Source organism: Gymnoscopelus microlampas (genome assembly GCF_963454915.1).
Source record: "Gymnoscopelus microlampas genome assembly, chromosome: 1".
Taxonomy (NCBI): Eukaryota; Metazoa; Chordata; class Actinopteri; order Myctophiformes; family Myctophidae; genus Gymnoscopelus; species Gymnoscopelus microlampas.
In genome coordinates this window covers 60779892-60795767 of record NC_139962.1, presented here as the reverse complement: position 1 = coordinate 60795767, position 15876 = coordinate 60779892, and the positions used below count along the sequence as shown (strand labels likewise).

General features: G+C 40.1%; 1 protein-coding gene across 3 annotated transcripts; it reads left to right on the top strand.

The window, feature by feature from the left end:
- Window positions 1–2923: 2923 nt before the first annotated feature.
- Window positions 2924–11026, top strand: cd28 (CD28 molecule). 3 transcript variants are annotated; one of them, XM_084064466.1, is made up of 6 exons: window positions 2924–3046; window positions 5763–5908; window positions 6513–6614; window positions 7579–7735; window positions 9973–10145; window positions 10379–11026. In XM_084064466.1, the coding sequence occupies exons 1-6, from the start codon at window positions 3019–3021 to the stop codon at window positions 10430–10432; spliced, it is 660 nt and encodes a 219-aa protein (XP_083920592.1). In that variant the 5' UTR covers window positions 2924–3018; the 3' UTR covers window positions 10433–11026. The 3 variants fall into 3 exon arrangements, with proteins under 3 accessions (XP_083920592.1, XP_083920591.1, XP_083920593.1); XM_084064465.1 differs by lacking the exon at window positions 2924–3046 and adding an exon at window positions 3115–3324; XM_084064467.1 differs by lacking the exons at window positions 2924–3046; window positions 10379–11026 and adding an exon at window positions 3115–3324 and having other exon boundaries at window positions 7579–7731; window positions 9973–10133.
- Window positions 11027–15876: the final 4850 nt, after the last annotated feature.

Below are 15876 nucleotides of genomic sequence, written 5' to 3'. Positions count from 1 at the left end.
AGCTCTCAAAATCACTCTTTTAGCACGTAAACAAACACAAACAAAGCTGATTCAGACAATATAGAGCATCACCAAACCCAGTACTGTTTGGTTTTTTAATAAAGATGTCAACTTCCTGTTGATTTTACTATTTGAAGATCCGGATCGGATCCGCGGATCCAGTGCGGGTTTTCTTCTTAATAAAAATAGCAAAATCAGTAGGAAGATGACATTTTTATTAAAAAAACAAACAGTACTGGGTTTGGTGATGCTCTACACAAAACAAACAGTAATGGGTTTGGTGATGTTCTATATTCTCTGAATCAACTTTGTTTGTGTTAGTTTATGTGCTAAAAGAGTGACTTTGAGAGCTGTTTGACCGTACAATGTAAGTCAATGAGGAGTATATTTTGAATTATCAATTTCTAAACAATGGAACAATTATTTTTGATTTCTTGTCTACCTTTAAAGTTACATCATGGCAAGGTAACTACACAACCCAAACCTCTACCAAAGTGGTCTTGCCCTTTAAGTTAAAGTCTGGAATTCAAAATTTACTTGAGTAAAAGTACTTGCATCAAAATGTACCTAAAGTACCAAAAGCAAAAGTACTAATTATGCAGAATGTCCCATTTCACATGTTTTCCAAAATAAATATTTTGAAAATAGCCGATCTACAAGTTCACAATGTGTCACATCGCGACGCATTGTGAGCTTGTAGATCGTCTATTTTCAAATGGCCGCAATGTATATAGGGCTGAAGTGGTTACTGTATGTTTTGTAATAATAATCAAAATCTACAGTAACTAGGATCTAAAGTTTTCAAATTATTGTAGTGGAGTAAAAGTACAATAATTGCCCCTGAGATGTAGTGGAGTAGAAGTAAAAGTACTGAACATTTGAACTACTCCAGCAAAGTAAAAAATTGCTCAAAACTGTAGCCTACTTAAGTACAGTACTTGAGTAAATGTACTAAGTTACTTTGCACCACTGCTGTCAGCACTAAGCACATGTGTCACATATTTCCGCCGTTTAACATAACCCTATAATTAGCATGAGTGAATGAAGTGCGGTGAGGTTTTGATGAATTGCAGTTCATAGTCTGATTCGTCACCGGTGACGTGGTCATTTACCTGAACTGTTAAACGACATGAGCCCCAGTGTTCCTATTCTGAGGCAAATGTTTGGCGAAAATAGCAGATCTACGTCGCAACGGCAGTCAGTTCAGAGTCAGGACTCCATAATCTCTCGAAAGACGTAATTTTTTAACAAATGGTTTCCCAGTCCCTTGCCTTGTTTTCACTAGTCAGGAACCAGAACCCCACCTGACATTCGCACAAAGACCCACAACTATCCCATAGCCAGACATTTTACTCAAGTTCATGACATCCTCTCCTGAATATCATGGGCATAGAACACATTACACCATTGCCAATTTGTGTTTGATTTTCTTCTGTTATGATGCTATATTGTGATTTTGATGTATTAAAGTATAGCATTATTATTTGTTGTGGTTTGGTATATAGGTATTTCATGTTCTAAATTATGTTAATTTACCTGGGAGTCATGCACTCACATGCAGCCTCCTAGTTGTTGATTGAGTGATTGTTCTTGTGTAATTACGCTCTAGTAACTGCTATGCACCTAGGTTGACTAGGCTGTTTTGTTTTCAACACTACTTAATGAGAGTGTGTTTGTGCTGCATTTATTCCTGCCCTGATGAAGACCTGACGGTCGAAACATGTTGCCATTCTCCTCTTTAAAATTTGTGAGTGCCCAGATTATGTCTTAGGTTTTTTTTTTTCATGTTTTTTATCCCGCTGGATTCAGGAGCACCACTGACACTTTTATATAACTTTTTTTCTCCGCGAGCACCTGGCTTTTATCGTCAGGAACCACGGCATTGAGAACGGTTAACTCTTTAACTGCCAGAGTAATAGTGTAATAGTGTGACGCTACTGCCAGCGAAAACGGGCGATTTTGGCGACCTTTGAAAAATCTTGGAATATTGTCCGTGATCGCCGTCCTCACAGAGATCACCTCATTACTAGCAGTTGGACAGTGTGGTCCTGGAGGCCTCGGCTACATGCAGTGGAAGCTGTGTCGACACGTAGAGAATGGAATGAAAACTTCTCTGCTGAGAATCCTGAGATGGTGAGGATTTTGGCAGACTCGGCGATGAATATGGATCTGAGGGTTGGGCATGTTGAAATTGTTTGGTGTGGATGTAATTGACCAGGGGTTCGTAAAAGGGCTGGACAGGATTTGGGATTTGCTCTGTGTGATGGTGAAAACAACAGTGTCATTGTCATGGATGGTTCGATCGGAAAGGCAAGGTTGAGAATTGAGGTGCATGTGGAGTTGGCTGTGGTGAATTCAGAGCATCTGAGGGAGCTGTATAAGGCTATGTAGAAACATGGATTCAAGGATGGAGTTGATAGTTAGGCTGGCGTAGCGGATAGCGGAGAGTGTTCAAATGGAACCAAATGGACCCTAACGGGTCCATTTGGTTCCATTTGAACACTCTCAGAGTTAAATTGACATAGATTTTACAATTGAAATTGCAGTCCAAGTGATAGAGATGCCATTAAATGGGGGTCTGTAGCCCTAATGCATGTCAAACTGGGGGTCCTTGAAATTAAAATGGTTGAGAATCACTGCTAGAGCTGTAAAAAATCTTCTCTTATGGGGGTCCCTGGCATATATTTTGAAATGGGGGTCCGCGGGCTAATAAGTGTCAATTTGGGGGTCCTTGACATGAAAAAGTTTGAGAACCACTGATATAGAAACATACGTTTTTCAGAATACTGTTGAGATTTAGGAGACATGTAGAATCGGCTTCAGGTTAAAGTGGACGGACACACGGCTGTACAGTTGAGCTGGTTGGCGGAGGCGTTTATGTGATATTTGTAGTTTTTCCATCATGACGGATGAAAGACAGAGAAAAATTAAAAAAATGGCAAAACCACAGCAAAGCAGAGCAGAGCCTGCTGGCGTGTTTTTTACTGGCACTGTGCTGCCGTTTTTCCACTTCCTCTGATGTCACAGCCACCGTTTTCCATCACAGGTGAGATGGTTTTATTATGAGTATAAATGTCAACTTTGTGTTTAATGTAGAGTATTGCTATAATTCACAGTGCGCGTGGGCATTGTACTTGTGATCAGCCAGAGGAGTGTGATCTGCTACGGTTGACACTTACAGAACAGTACATACTTTGGGTTTTGGCATTTTTGGCTGCGTTGCTCCTCAGTGAAGAATCATTTTTTGGTTATTATTATTTAGACTAATAATGGCGGTGTGGACGGTGATAGCGTCTGTCTGTCTTTACCTGACAACATGCAGTGGTGAGTACATCAAAATAAAAAATAGTGAGTATACAGATCATCTGTGGTGGAAAAAGTACTCACATTTTTTTACTTAAAGGTAGGATAAGTGATATTTTTTTGTATTTTTGTTTTGTTTTGTTAAAAAGGTTAAAGTACTATATTCTGATAGTAATAGGCTCTATTCACAACAGCCATATTATGAAGACATTCACAGGTGTTACCAATGATACTAATGAAGGCTCTGTTCCATTCTGGTCAAACAGGGTGCTGATATTGTGCATGTTGGCTCACTGGAAACACTCTGTTACACCAGTGGGTCTACAGCAGTGGTGTGTTCTACCGTCAGATGCTGTATACGCCGTACACAGTCCAGATTATTTTGAGAAGAAGCGTATACAGTCTAATAACCATTTCATCCATTGAAAATGCGAGAGCGTATACCTTGGACCACACGCATCGTATCGTAGCGTATACCTTCAGAAAAAAACTAGAACACAACACTGGTCTACAGTTGGGGTCCAGGGACCCTCATGGGCTTCCAAATGGCCCCTTACAGTTGTGTAACGGGTCCATTTGGTTCCATTTGTACACTCTCAGAGTTATGGGGGTCGTGGAAACCACTGTGCTACACTAAATGGAACAGAGCCTTCATTAGTGTCATTGGTAACACCTGTGAAGGAAGTGATAATATGGCAGCTGTGCATTGAGCCTATTATTGCTACAGGGCGTTTGTTTGGTCACAGGGGTCTCTCCAGCTCTTTAGTAAACGGAATATAGTGCATTTTCAGGTAGGTGACAAAGTTTAAGCCAATCAGGAGAGAGCATTGAAAATGCATTTTCTGTTTAATAAAGAGCTGGAGAGACCTGTAAGACTCCTTTTACTGAGCAAACACTCTATAGCAATGAGTACTATTAGAATATATAGCTATTTATCACTTATTTTAACAAAAGTAAATCACTTACCCTACCTTTAAGTAAAATAATCAATACTGCAATGTAGAAATACTCTGTTACAAGTAAAAGTCCCGTGTTCAAAATCTTACTTGAGTAATTATTGGCATCAAAATGTACTAAAAGTGCCAAAAGTAAAAGTACTGGAAAAAGAATACTTCAATTTTGTATTCTAATTTGATTTGAATCAATAGTGTGCAATTTTACACTAACAGGGTAAAATTAAGACTCTGGATATCGCTGTGTATTAGCTTTAAATCATCTGCATGATTAGATTGAGCTGTTGTCGGTCGGTCGGTCGGTCGTTCGTTCGGTCTGTCTGTCTGTCTGTCTGTCTGTCTGTCTGTCTGTCTGTCTGTCTGTCTGTCTGTCTTTCTCTGACGCCGTCAATCATGTGTCTCTGACAGCTGTCAATCATGTGCGTCTGACAGCTATCAATCATGTGTCTCTGACAAGGTTATTAAAGTAATCTAAACTAAAACTAACGCAGTAAGAAAAGAAAGAAAACTAGTATCGACAAAACATTTGCATTAACTGAAATGTCCTTAGTTTGAATATTTGTCAATATAGTCTTAAAAAATAGACCACATTTGAAAAAAAAGAGAAACATTCGACAATAGTGAAAATAGCTGATCTACAAGCTCCCATTGAGACACGTTGTGAGCTTGTAGATCGACTGTTTTTCCTATTTTTTCCAATGTATTTAAAGGTAGGGTAAGTGATTTTCTTTGGTTAAGATAAGTGTTAAATAGCTCTATATTCTGATAGTAATCATTGCTATAGAGTGTTTGTTCAGTAACAGGAGACTCCATGTCTCTCCAGCTCTTTATTAAACACAAAATGCATGTTCAGGTCAGGATACCAATGTTATACAATCAGGAGAGTGAACTCACACAGGATACAGATTAGACAAGTGATGACACAAAGAAATGAGCAGACAGAATTGGAACTGGAACACTATAAAAATGAAGATGACAAATGGGTACTCTCTCCTGATTGGCTGACATTTTGCAACCCACCTGAAAATGTATTTTCTGTTTTCTAAAGAGATGGTGGGGGGGGGGGGGGGTGACACCTGTTACTGAACAAACACTCTATAGCAATGCATAGCCTAATATAGAGCTTTAACCTATTATCAAAAACACTTTTAGTTTTAACCAAACATATCACTACCTTTAGTCTAGCCTCTATTACAACAATAATAAACACATGACAATAAAACTCATGAAAACGAAACTAAAACTAAGCCTTTCCACAAACTCAAAACTAAAACTAAACTAAAATAGCAAACCTGCTTAAAAAACTAATTCAAACTAAACTGAAATTGAAAGCAAAATGTCAAAAATACAAATAAAAACAATTGAAAAATGTAATAAAAGTATAATAACTTTTATTATACTTTTGTGTGTGTGTGTGTGTGTGTGTGTGTGTGTGTGTGTGTGTGTGTGTGTGTGTGTGTGTGTGTGTGTGTGTGTGTGTGTGTGTGTGTGTGTGTGTGTGTACAGGTGTGAAGGTGGTGCAGCCATACAGAGTGCACAGTGATGATGGCAGTGCGTACCTCAGCTGTCTCCTCCAGCCACGCCCCCCCTGGATGCTCCACCCACAAGTCCACTCTGGCCACTCCTCCCAGGCCCTCAGGGACCCCACGGAGGTTTGTGTGTCTCTGTGTGTGTGTATCTGTGCTGAATGGAGATGTGTTCGTTTTAAGTGGTTAAGTTAGTTAGTATAGTGGTTCTCAAAGTGGGGTCCAGGGACCCTCAGGGTTCCCTCAGAGCGTTCCAAATGGACCCTATAGGTCTGTAACTCTGAGAGTGTACGAATGGAACCAAATGGACTCTTACAGGTCTGTAACTCTGATAGTGTACAAAATGGAACCATTGAAATTAAAAGGGTTGTGAACCACTGAGTTAGTCGTAATTAAAGCTATGCTTTTTTTGTTTTGTTAATCCAAAAGCCAGTGTTAGTTTGTCTAAACTCTAAAGTAGAATATGTTAATACAATACAATGTATACAATTAAGTTGACTGTTTGCTATAATAGCCTTGCTTCTACTTCCATTAGGTGCATGTGTCTGCGCTGAAAGGAGATGTGTTAGCTTTACCTAGCAGTAGTTAACTGTTGTACATGTGTTAGTTTTAGTTAGTTAGAATAGTTAACAATAATAAATGTGTTGATTTGATTTGATTTGATTTTGGTCAAAGATATAAGTAAAATCACAATATAACTTAACTATAATAACCTCTATTCCTCCATCAGGTGAGGGTGTCTGTGCTGAAAGGGCTCCACAGCAGTGAGGAGATGTGCTCCTTTCATCTGATCCTGGATCAGGAGGAGAGAGAACCAACTCAGCAGGGACAGGTTAGGATGGATGGATGGATGGATGGATGGATGGATGGATGGATGGATGGATGGATGGATGGATAGATGGATGGATGGAAAGAAGGATAGATGGATGGAAGGATAGATGGATGGATGGAACCATAGTATGCGTATTCTGGGGTTGGCCTCCAACATTAACAGTAGCCCGGTTGAAAGAAAACCTGCGGGCAAGTGACATCTGTTTGGTGTTGTTCTTTTTGTTTTGTTTTGTTCTCAATTTCTCCTGTCAGTTGCTCTACACTAGCTCTACTAGCCTACTCAACCCCAGTACTTGAGTCAAAAGTATACATACTCCTGGTCCTACTCAACTACTAAGTGAACGTTTTTCTGTCAAATTTGTACTTGAGTAGTTACTTTTAAAATGACTTAAAGACGGGGTGCCGTGATTTCCAGTGATCCCCCCCCCCCCCTAAAACATAATCATCAGGTATTATGGTTATACTAGGAGGAAGATCTTTTTCAAAAAAGTGTACAGAAATGGTTTAAATTATGTTTTTATGTGGACACGCCTCCAGTTCATTAAGTATACCTGGTTCTCACCTTAGCACCTCCTCCACCACCTTAGCACCACCCACCTGTCCTAGTCCCTCCTCCTCCTCATGCCCACACCTGTTATGTTATGATAATGAACACCATAAAAACACCACCAGGGGGCTTAATGAAGTTCTATCAACTTCATAGACACATGGAAAACAGAAAAAGTGCAAAACCATGGCACCACCTCTTTAAGTATTCAAAATTACAAAGTACATTTCTGAATATAAATGCATTGCTGTATTGAAATTTTGACATTTCCCCTCAAAAATCAAAGATTTTTCAGACATTTTCAAAAAAGAACTTCAATAATAATGAAAATAGAGTTTTACTGTGTATCTCTCATCTCTATTGTTTTGATTGTAGAACATAACACCCTTGACACGCACCATGCATTGATGCTGTTTAGGTGCAGTGCCACGCCAGGCTGGCAGAGGGCGGTGTGGGACTGACAGTGAGTGGACTGAGACCTAACGACACAGACATGTACCGCTGTGTGGTAGAGATGGTGTACCCGCCCCCGTATAGACGCACCGTTGGCAACGGAACGCTCGTACATGTAGTAGGTAAGAACACACACACGCACGCATACACACACACACACGCACACACACGCACACGCACACGCACACGCACACGCACACGTCAAGCATGTGTCTGCATAGCTCTGCAGCCAGAGTGTGGGGCCTGGTATGGGAACTGTATACTGACCTCAAGCACAAAGCCATGCAGAGGATCATGGTGACAGTCAAGTGCAAACTGTAGGCGCCCGTACAGGCTGAAACCAGTCTGAAACCAGACTGAAACTCGCAGCAAGTTTCAGTCTGGCTAACCCTGTCGTGTACGTGTAGGCGTATAGGTTGTATGCACAGCAGCCATATTGGGAATGAATTGGGCCCCTTCCTTACTTCCTTCGCAGGTGTTACCAATGATAGTAATTAAGGCTCTGTTCCATTTAGTGTGGCATAGTGTTTGTCTTCTTTTCAAGGACCCCCATAACCAGTGCTGCTTTAGACTCCACAGGGGCTCTGCGCATGAAAATCGCGCGCGCGCACGATTTTTTCCGGGTTTCCCGCGGATAAAGTTACTTTTTTTGTTACTTTATTTCGGTTTTAGTGTGCTGCGCAGCCTGCGCTGATGTGAACGCAGTAATGCACGTTATTTTCTGCTGAAGGGAGGGGGCGGAGAGGGGGCCTCTTTGATCGGCGGTAGGCGGGGCCCCACGCAACCTGCGTAGTGTGCGTGTAGGGAGAAGCGTCCCTGCCCATAACTCTGAGAGTGTACAAATGGAACCAAATGGACCCTTACGGGTCCATTTGGTTCCATTTGTACACTCTCAGAGTTAGACACCCACCATAAGGGGCCATTTGGGAACCAAAATGTACACTCTCAGAGTTAGACACCCACCATAAGGGGCCATTTGGGAACCAAAATGGAGTGTTTCTAGTGAGCCAACATGCACGATATCAGCACCCTGCCCAGAATGGAACAGAGCCGTTCATTAGTATCATTGGTAACACCTGTGAAGGAAGTAAGAAGAGGCCCAATTTCTTTCCAATATGGCTGCTGTGCATAGAGCGTATTGGCCGCTCTCGCTGATCTGAGTGCTGTTTCTCTGATGGCCCTTTCACACTGAACGTGACAATAACCTATGCTGTGAAACCCATTAACTGCTGCGCTACAGATTGGTGTGTACGCTATACCAATAGACCATATTCACACGGCGGCCATTTTGCTATTAAGTTAATGAAATGCCACCCCGTTGCCACCCAGTTTCTTCAATGAAAAATACCAAAATGGCCGCTGTGTGAATAATAGAGGGCAACGACCCGCTTTTCATAGAGACCACTTGCCTCAGCTCTGTCGTGTAGCCCATAAACAGAGAGGAGTAGCTGAAAATGAATGAGCTGAAAATAAAGTGAGTTTTCCAAAGAAACGTATATGTTCATGGCAGTGTGGGATTTAAAAAACAGAAGATATGTATAATATAATATAGTGAGACCAATTATATGAAGATAAGTATAATTGAATAAGAAAGGAAAACCGGTGCGCTTCCTCTGGATGCCTTCTTAGTTTAGGCAGTGGGTGCTCAGCTATGTAAATAACTCAAAAGAAAACCACCTAAGTGGAAAAAAGCGGCACTCCAAAATAAAGTTGCAAGACAGTGGCTCAGATGTGGTTTCTCATTTTATTGAGATGTGAACGCTAACGCGCTAACTACGGCCGAAACACGTTAGCGTTCACATCTCAATAAAATGAGAAACCACAGGTGGTTTTCTTTTAAGTATAATTGAATATACTAATATGAACATTAGTAAAAGCCAATTATATGAAGATTATGTAATATAATAATGAGCATTAGTGAAGACCAATTATATGAAGATAAGGTTGAAAATCAGCGCCCAGATGGCCAAGGGCATCAGTGAATGTGATCTTCCCTCCATGCAAGACATTTTCCATGGACATTGTGTCAGAATCAGAATCAGAATCAACTTAATTGTCACATCACAGATTTACAGGTGGAAAACAGTGGGTGAAATTTGTTTTTGTGCAAGCTCCATCGTTTTAGTTATTTCCAAGGGAAGAAGAAGAAGGGGGGGGAGAGGGGTAGAGCTCATTAAAAACAAACAAATTATCTACATATTTGCACATAGTACCGTATATCTATCCGGTGCCGTAAGCGCCTGAGGTAAGACATAAGGTGCATGAACTCACGTTCTCTCTCTCTCTCTCTCTCTCTCTCTCTCTCTCTCTCTCTCTCTCTCTCTCTCTCTCTCTCTCTCTCTCTCTCTCTCTCGCACAGAGCATTCACAGTGTTCAGTCTCAGAGGCTCAGAGACAACACAGTCCACTAGAGGTGCATTCTGATGGACAGGACGTGGTTTCTGATTGGTCAGCAGCGGCTCCAGTCAGTTTTCCTGTGGTTGTCATGGGAACGCTGGTGGGACTGGTCCTCTTCCTCATCCTCAGCTTACAGGTGATGATGATGATGATGATGATGATGATGATGATGATGATGATGAAGACATGGTAACTGCCATAGAAATAGCTGTAGGAAATATATTTAATTAGTGTGTGTGTGTGTGTGTGTGTGTGTGTGTGTGTGTGTGTGTGTGTGTGTGTGTGTGTGTGTGTGTGTGTGTGTGTGTGTGTGTGTGTGTGTGTGTGTGTGTGTGTGTGTGTGTGTGTGTGTGTGTGTGTGATTAACAGGTGCTGAAGTGGAGACAGGGGGGGAGGATGATGGAGCTGAACACATGTGCATGAAGAACATCTCTTATTATGCAGTTATGAGTAGTTCTCCAACCTTTTCATGCCAAGGACCCCCATCTGAAAATGTGTTGTGCCAGGGACCCCAGAAGAGAAGATTTGTGTTTTAAAATCTAAATTATTCAAAACTGTTCAAAAATAGCAGATGTGCAAGATTGCAGCGCATCACAAAGTGACACGTTGTGAGCTTGTTGATCTGCTATTTTTGAGAACCACTGTTCTAAACTACTGTTCTAAATCCTAAGAGTTTTCTGAAAACCTATGTTGCTATATACATAATAGCTAAAATCTAAAATGACACAGATGCTTGGGTTAAATCCTGACAGAGTAATAACTGTACACAACCCAAACATCTACCAAAGAGTCATTGTACTTTAAATAACGTGGGTATAGTTGTGTGTCACATACACAGTAAAATCCTCAGTGTTAATTTAACTCAGAGAGTTACCCTTATGTGTCCATGTGGTTTACATGTCTAAATTAAACACGGATGTACTGTGTACATCCTGTGTACATTACTGTGTAGACTGTGTGCATTACATGTGCTGTGTACATGCTGTGTTTATTATGTGGAATGAACTATACATTTTTACAATATTCCGGAAATTGCTAAAGTATTTTTTTTTTATTCTTCTTATTTTATTTGATGGTAATTGATAGAGCTGATGACGGAGCTGATAAGGGTTGTAAATCCTGCTCTATGTTAATCAAAACTATTTGAAGTTGAACAGCTGAAAACCCAGTGTAAAAAGGATGAGACATACACAGGCTGGTTCTCAAATTTAAAAAGTTGACATTGTATTAAGAGGGAGAATCAATACACAAGGCACCGTACAGCAAAATATCTCTCTGACTAAACAGTCAATGATCACAATATATGAAGTTATCAGCTCTGACAATGACATCTGGCCATGAGGAGCCTCGCTCGCAGTGGTGGGAAAAGTACTCATATGTTTTACTTAAGTAAAAGTATTAATACTGCAATGTAGAAGTACTCCGTTACAAGTAAAAGTCCAGAATCAAAAATTCATTTGAGTAAAAGTACATAAATATTGGTATCAAAATGTACTTAAAGTACCTTAAGTAAATGTACTAAATGTTTGAAAATAGCCGATCTACCTGGTCAAGACTTTTCTTTGTTTTGGGTCGGTCACGATGCTCAGGTATTCTGCCACAGTGTATTCTCTGTTTAGCAGCGGTGAAAAAAGGTACTCCGATATTTAACTTAAGTAAAAGTAGCAATACCACAATGTAGAAATAATATGTTACAAGTAAAAGGCCATGTGTTCAAAATGTTACTTGGGGAAAAGTACAAAAGTATTGGCATCAAAATATACTTAAAGTACCAAAAGTAAAAGTACTAGGATGTTTGAAAATAGCAGATCTACAAGCTCACAACGCGTTGTGATGCGACACGTTGTGAGCTTGTAGATCTGCTATTTTCAAATAGCCCATGTATAAAATAGGGCTAAAGTGGTTAATGTATGCTTTATAATATCATCATTTATATCAGAAAAGTAACTAGTAACTAAAGTTTTCAAATAATTGTAGTGGAGTAAAAGTACAATATTTGCCTCTGAGATGTAGTGGAGTAGAAGTAAAAGTATTGTAAATTGTAAATACTCAAGTGAAGTACAAATACCTCAAAATTGTACTTTAGTGCAGTACTTAAGTAAATGTAGTTAGTTACTTTCCACCACTGCTGTTTAGGGCTATATAGCATTCTAGTTTGCTCTGCTTTTGGGTTGCTTCTTTCCAATGTGTCAGATAGCCCTCTCCCTCTCACAGAAGCTGATGTAATCTGTGATGACCTGACAAAGGCTGTCTACATCGTCTCCATGTTCACTGAAAAATGAGTCCCAGGTCTGTCATTTCAAATTCAAACCTGAGTCTCTACTCCACCTCCTCTGACCAAATAGCCGATCTGCAAGCTCACAACGCGTTGCATCGCGACACGTTGTGAGCTTGTAAATCTGCTATTTTCAAACATCCTAGTACTTTTACTTTTGGTACTTTAAGTATGTTTTGATGCCAATACCTTTGTACTTTTACTCAAGTAACATTTACAGAGAACACAGGCCTTTTACTTGTGTAACATAGTATTTCTACATTGTGGTATTGCTACTTTTACTTAAGTAAAATATAAGTACTTTCTCCACCACTGGTCTCTGGTGATAGCAGGCACCCTTCTCACAACAGGGAGATAAGAAGGTACAGGCTTCATGATGTGATCAGAGTCTCAAAGGTGTATGCATTCCTGACATTTGCATACAGGAGACCACATGATGTTCTTTCACAGTACTTTACTTGTTCTTGCCCTGTAATCTGTATCTTAACTGCTTTGCTGCCTTTGGCAGCTGATTTTCCCTCGTGGAATCAATAAAAGTCCTATGAGCTCACAACGTGTCGAAAAATGTTTTTCAAAATAGTAAAAAATGGCTAAAATGTTTAGGCATAAGGGGTAAGGCTGCGCTCAAGAGATGGCCAAAACCGAAACCATTCATTTTCTCAGCAGCTTCTGTTTCTCAGTCATCAGTAGAACTGGAACTGGAGATTTACGCACGCACGCACGCACGCACGCACGCACACACACACACACACACACACACACACACACACACACACACACACACACACACACACACACACACACACACACACAGGCAGAGGTCTTCAGGAAAAAAATAAGTTAACCACTTAAGCAATGCAACACATTGTGAGCTTGTATATCCACTATTTTCGCTATTTCCGGGGGTATAATGACATAATGAAATAAGCAGGCCAGGTTGAAAGTGGTTAATAATAACTGTATGGTTGGGTTGCATTTGCAATTTGAGGTTCAATGTGAACACTAGGGGCTGGCAATTGCCTTCCCCTGAGACCCCAAATGACGCCCCTGGTCAGAGGAGGGAGTGGTTTTCAGGGTTTATAAAGAAGGTGCAAAGAACATCCTCCTCATGTCTCTTCTTGCTACTCAACACCAACACAGCACAGTAAGTCAATGAATACTTATAATCCATCTGTAGAGGAAAGAAAATATGTACTCTTCTCTTCTGAGGAGTACTTTGACAATAGGCCTACTGTTAAATCTAATGGTAGAAAATCACACATCTAATGTCTAATGTGTTGCATTTCATCATGTAATCTGTGTTTTTACTTATGTGGGAAAAGTGCTGCAATCTGGAGTGTTACTTAAAGGAGAATTCCGCCCGGTGTTTTTCTTCCTTTAATATGATATTATGATATCCTAGGACGAGTGGTACAGTAGAAAAAAAGCATAACTCCATCCTGAATCGACCGCAGCTAAAAACCTGAGCCTAGATCACGTTAATAGTTATCTTTTTATTTTATTTTTTAGATCTCCACAATGTTAGAATGTTAGATCTCACCAAAAAAACAACAACAAAAAAGGCTATTAAAATACGCGATCTAGCGCAAGGCTCAGGTTTTTAGCTACGGTCGATTCAGGATAGAGTTATGACTTTTTTTCTACTGTACCACTTGTCCTAGGATATCATAATATCATATTAAAAGTAAGAAAAACACTGGGTGGTTACAATGATCTTAATCAAGTAATTCATAATATAAATTAATAATGTGTAAAGCAGCTGAACAATATACTACACTACTGTCAGTCTGTTAAATCAGTGGTTCCCACATATTGGCTCGGGATCCATTTTAGGGCCGAGGCCCATTTTATTGGTTGTGTGTAAATATCCCACGTTTTTAGACAGATATCTTATTGCTGAGCTGAGCTGTTTTTAACCTACAGTACATATGACTAACAGGGCTGAACATGAGCTTAAAAACAACCATAAAGTGATTAAGAAACAGTGATCAGGACAGTCAGTAGGACAGAGCATCATGGGTCAATCGATAAAGCAGCTCAGTAGCAGCTAGTGCAACCAGTTGATACAATAACAAACAGACTGTGATTGTAATCAATAACAACATTATGATAGTACAGTATATAGTGGTGGAAAAAGTACTCACATTTTGTACTTAAGTAAAGGTATGCTGCAATGTAAAAATACTCTGTTACAAGTAAAAGTCCGGAATTCAAAATGTTCTTGAGTAAAAGTATTGGCATCAAAATGTACTGTGAGCTTGTACAATGGTTATTTTCAAATAGCCTAAATAGGGCTAAAGTGGTTAATGTATATGTTTTGTAAGGTAATATATTTATATCTGTTTTCAAATAATTGTAGTGGAGTAAAAGTACAATATTTGCCTCTAAGATGTAGTGGAGTAGAAGTAAAAGTATAGACAATTGGAAATACTCCAGTAAAGTAAAAGTACTTACAACTTGTACTTAAGTGCAGTACTTGAGTAAATGTACTTAGTTACTTTACACCACTGAGTATATATAAAGGGCTAATGTGTAACTGCCACTAACTGCCAAGCCTGGCTATGGCATTTAACATGATGTAAAATAGTACTGACATGCTGTGCCACTCTTTCATGGCTGTAGTATAGGTAAGACATTATTATTAGGCCATGCTTTATAAAAATGAAGTTGTAATTTAGATGTTATTTGCTGGGTTCATTTTTTGACCTGGCATCCTATAGTTTCTATAGTTTCAATGTACAGATTGCACTATGCATTTGATGTATGTGTTTACCTTGCTTACTGTAAGTCGCTCTGGATAAAGAATGTCTGCTGGCCCGGATGGCTGGCGTAGCCGTCTGGGCACCTATAGGCTGCTAATCCAGCCTGAGAGCGTATTGCGGGTTCAAATCCCGATCCCGACGGCCTTTGCTACGTGTCAACCCCCCTTCTCTCTCCCCATTTCCTGTCAGACTGTATATCTATCAATAGAGGCTGAAAAAGCCTAAACAATATATTTTAAAAGAACAGGAAAATGCCTAAATTGTAAGCCTTTCTAAATCTTATGGCTTTTGTTTTTAAGTACATACAGTCAGTGTGTCAGTGGGGCCAGAGAACAAAGTGGTGGATGTGAATGGCACCATGTCCTCACCTCAACCACTAACATCTGGGGTCCCTCAAGGGTCAATTTTAGTTTTTTTCTTAATGATATGAAGTCAGCCTGTGATTGTAACCTATTCCTTATTGTCTCCGCCAGGCCGAAAGGCATGGCGAGAGAGTATGTTTTGCCCCCTGTCCGTCCGTGTGTCCGTCCATCCGTCCGTCCGTCATTCTGTCATTTTGTGTACAGCTAATCTCTGGCACCGTTGGCTTGACTGTCCCACTCTGCCCCACATTTTTGAAATGGGCCTGTTATAGCGCCACCATATATATTTTTTGATATATATTAAGCCTTCAGAATTTATCCAAATTTCACGCAAATCGGTACACATGATCTCTATAGTCATGTGATCAAGATGGATGTTTTTAATTTTTCATATTCCATCCTGATTGGCTAACATTGACATCTAAAGTTTGCAGGAATGCCACAAGTCATGAACGCAGCATCCAATTG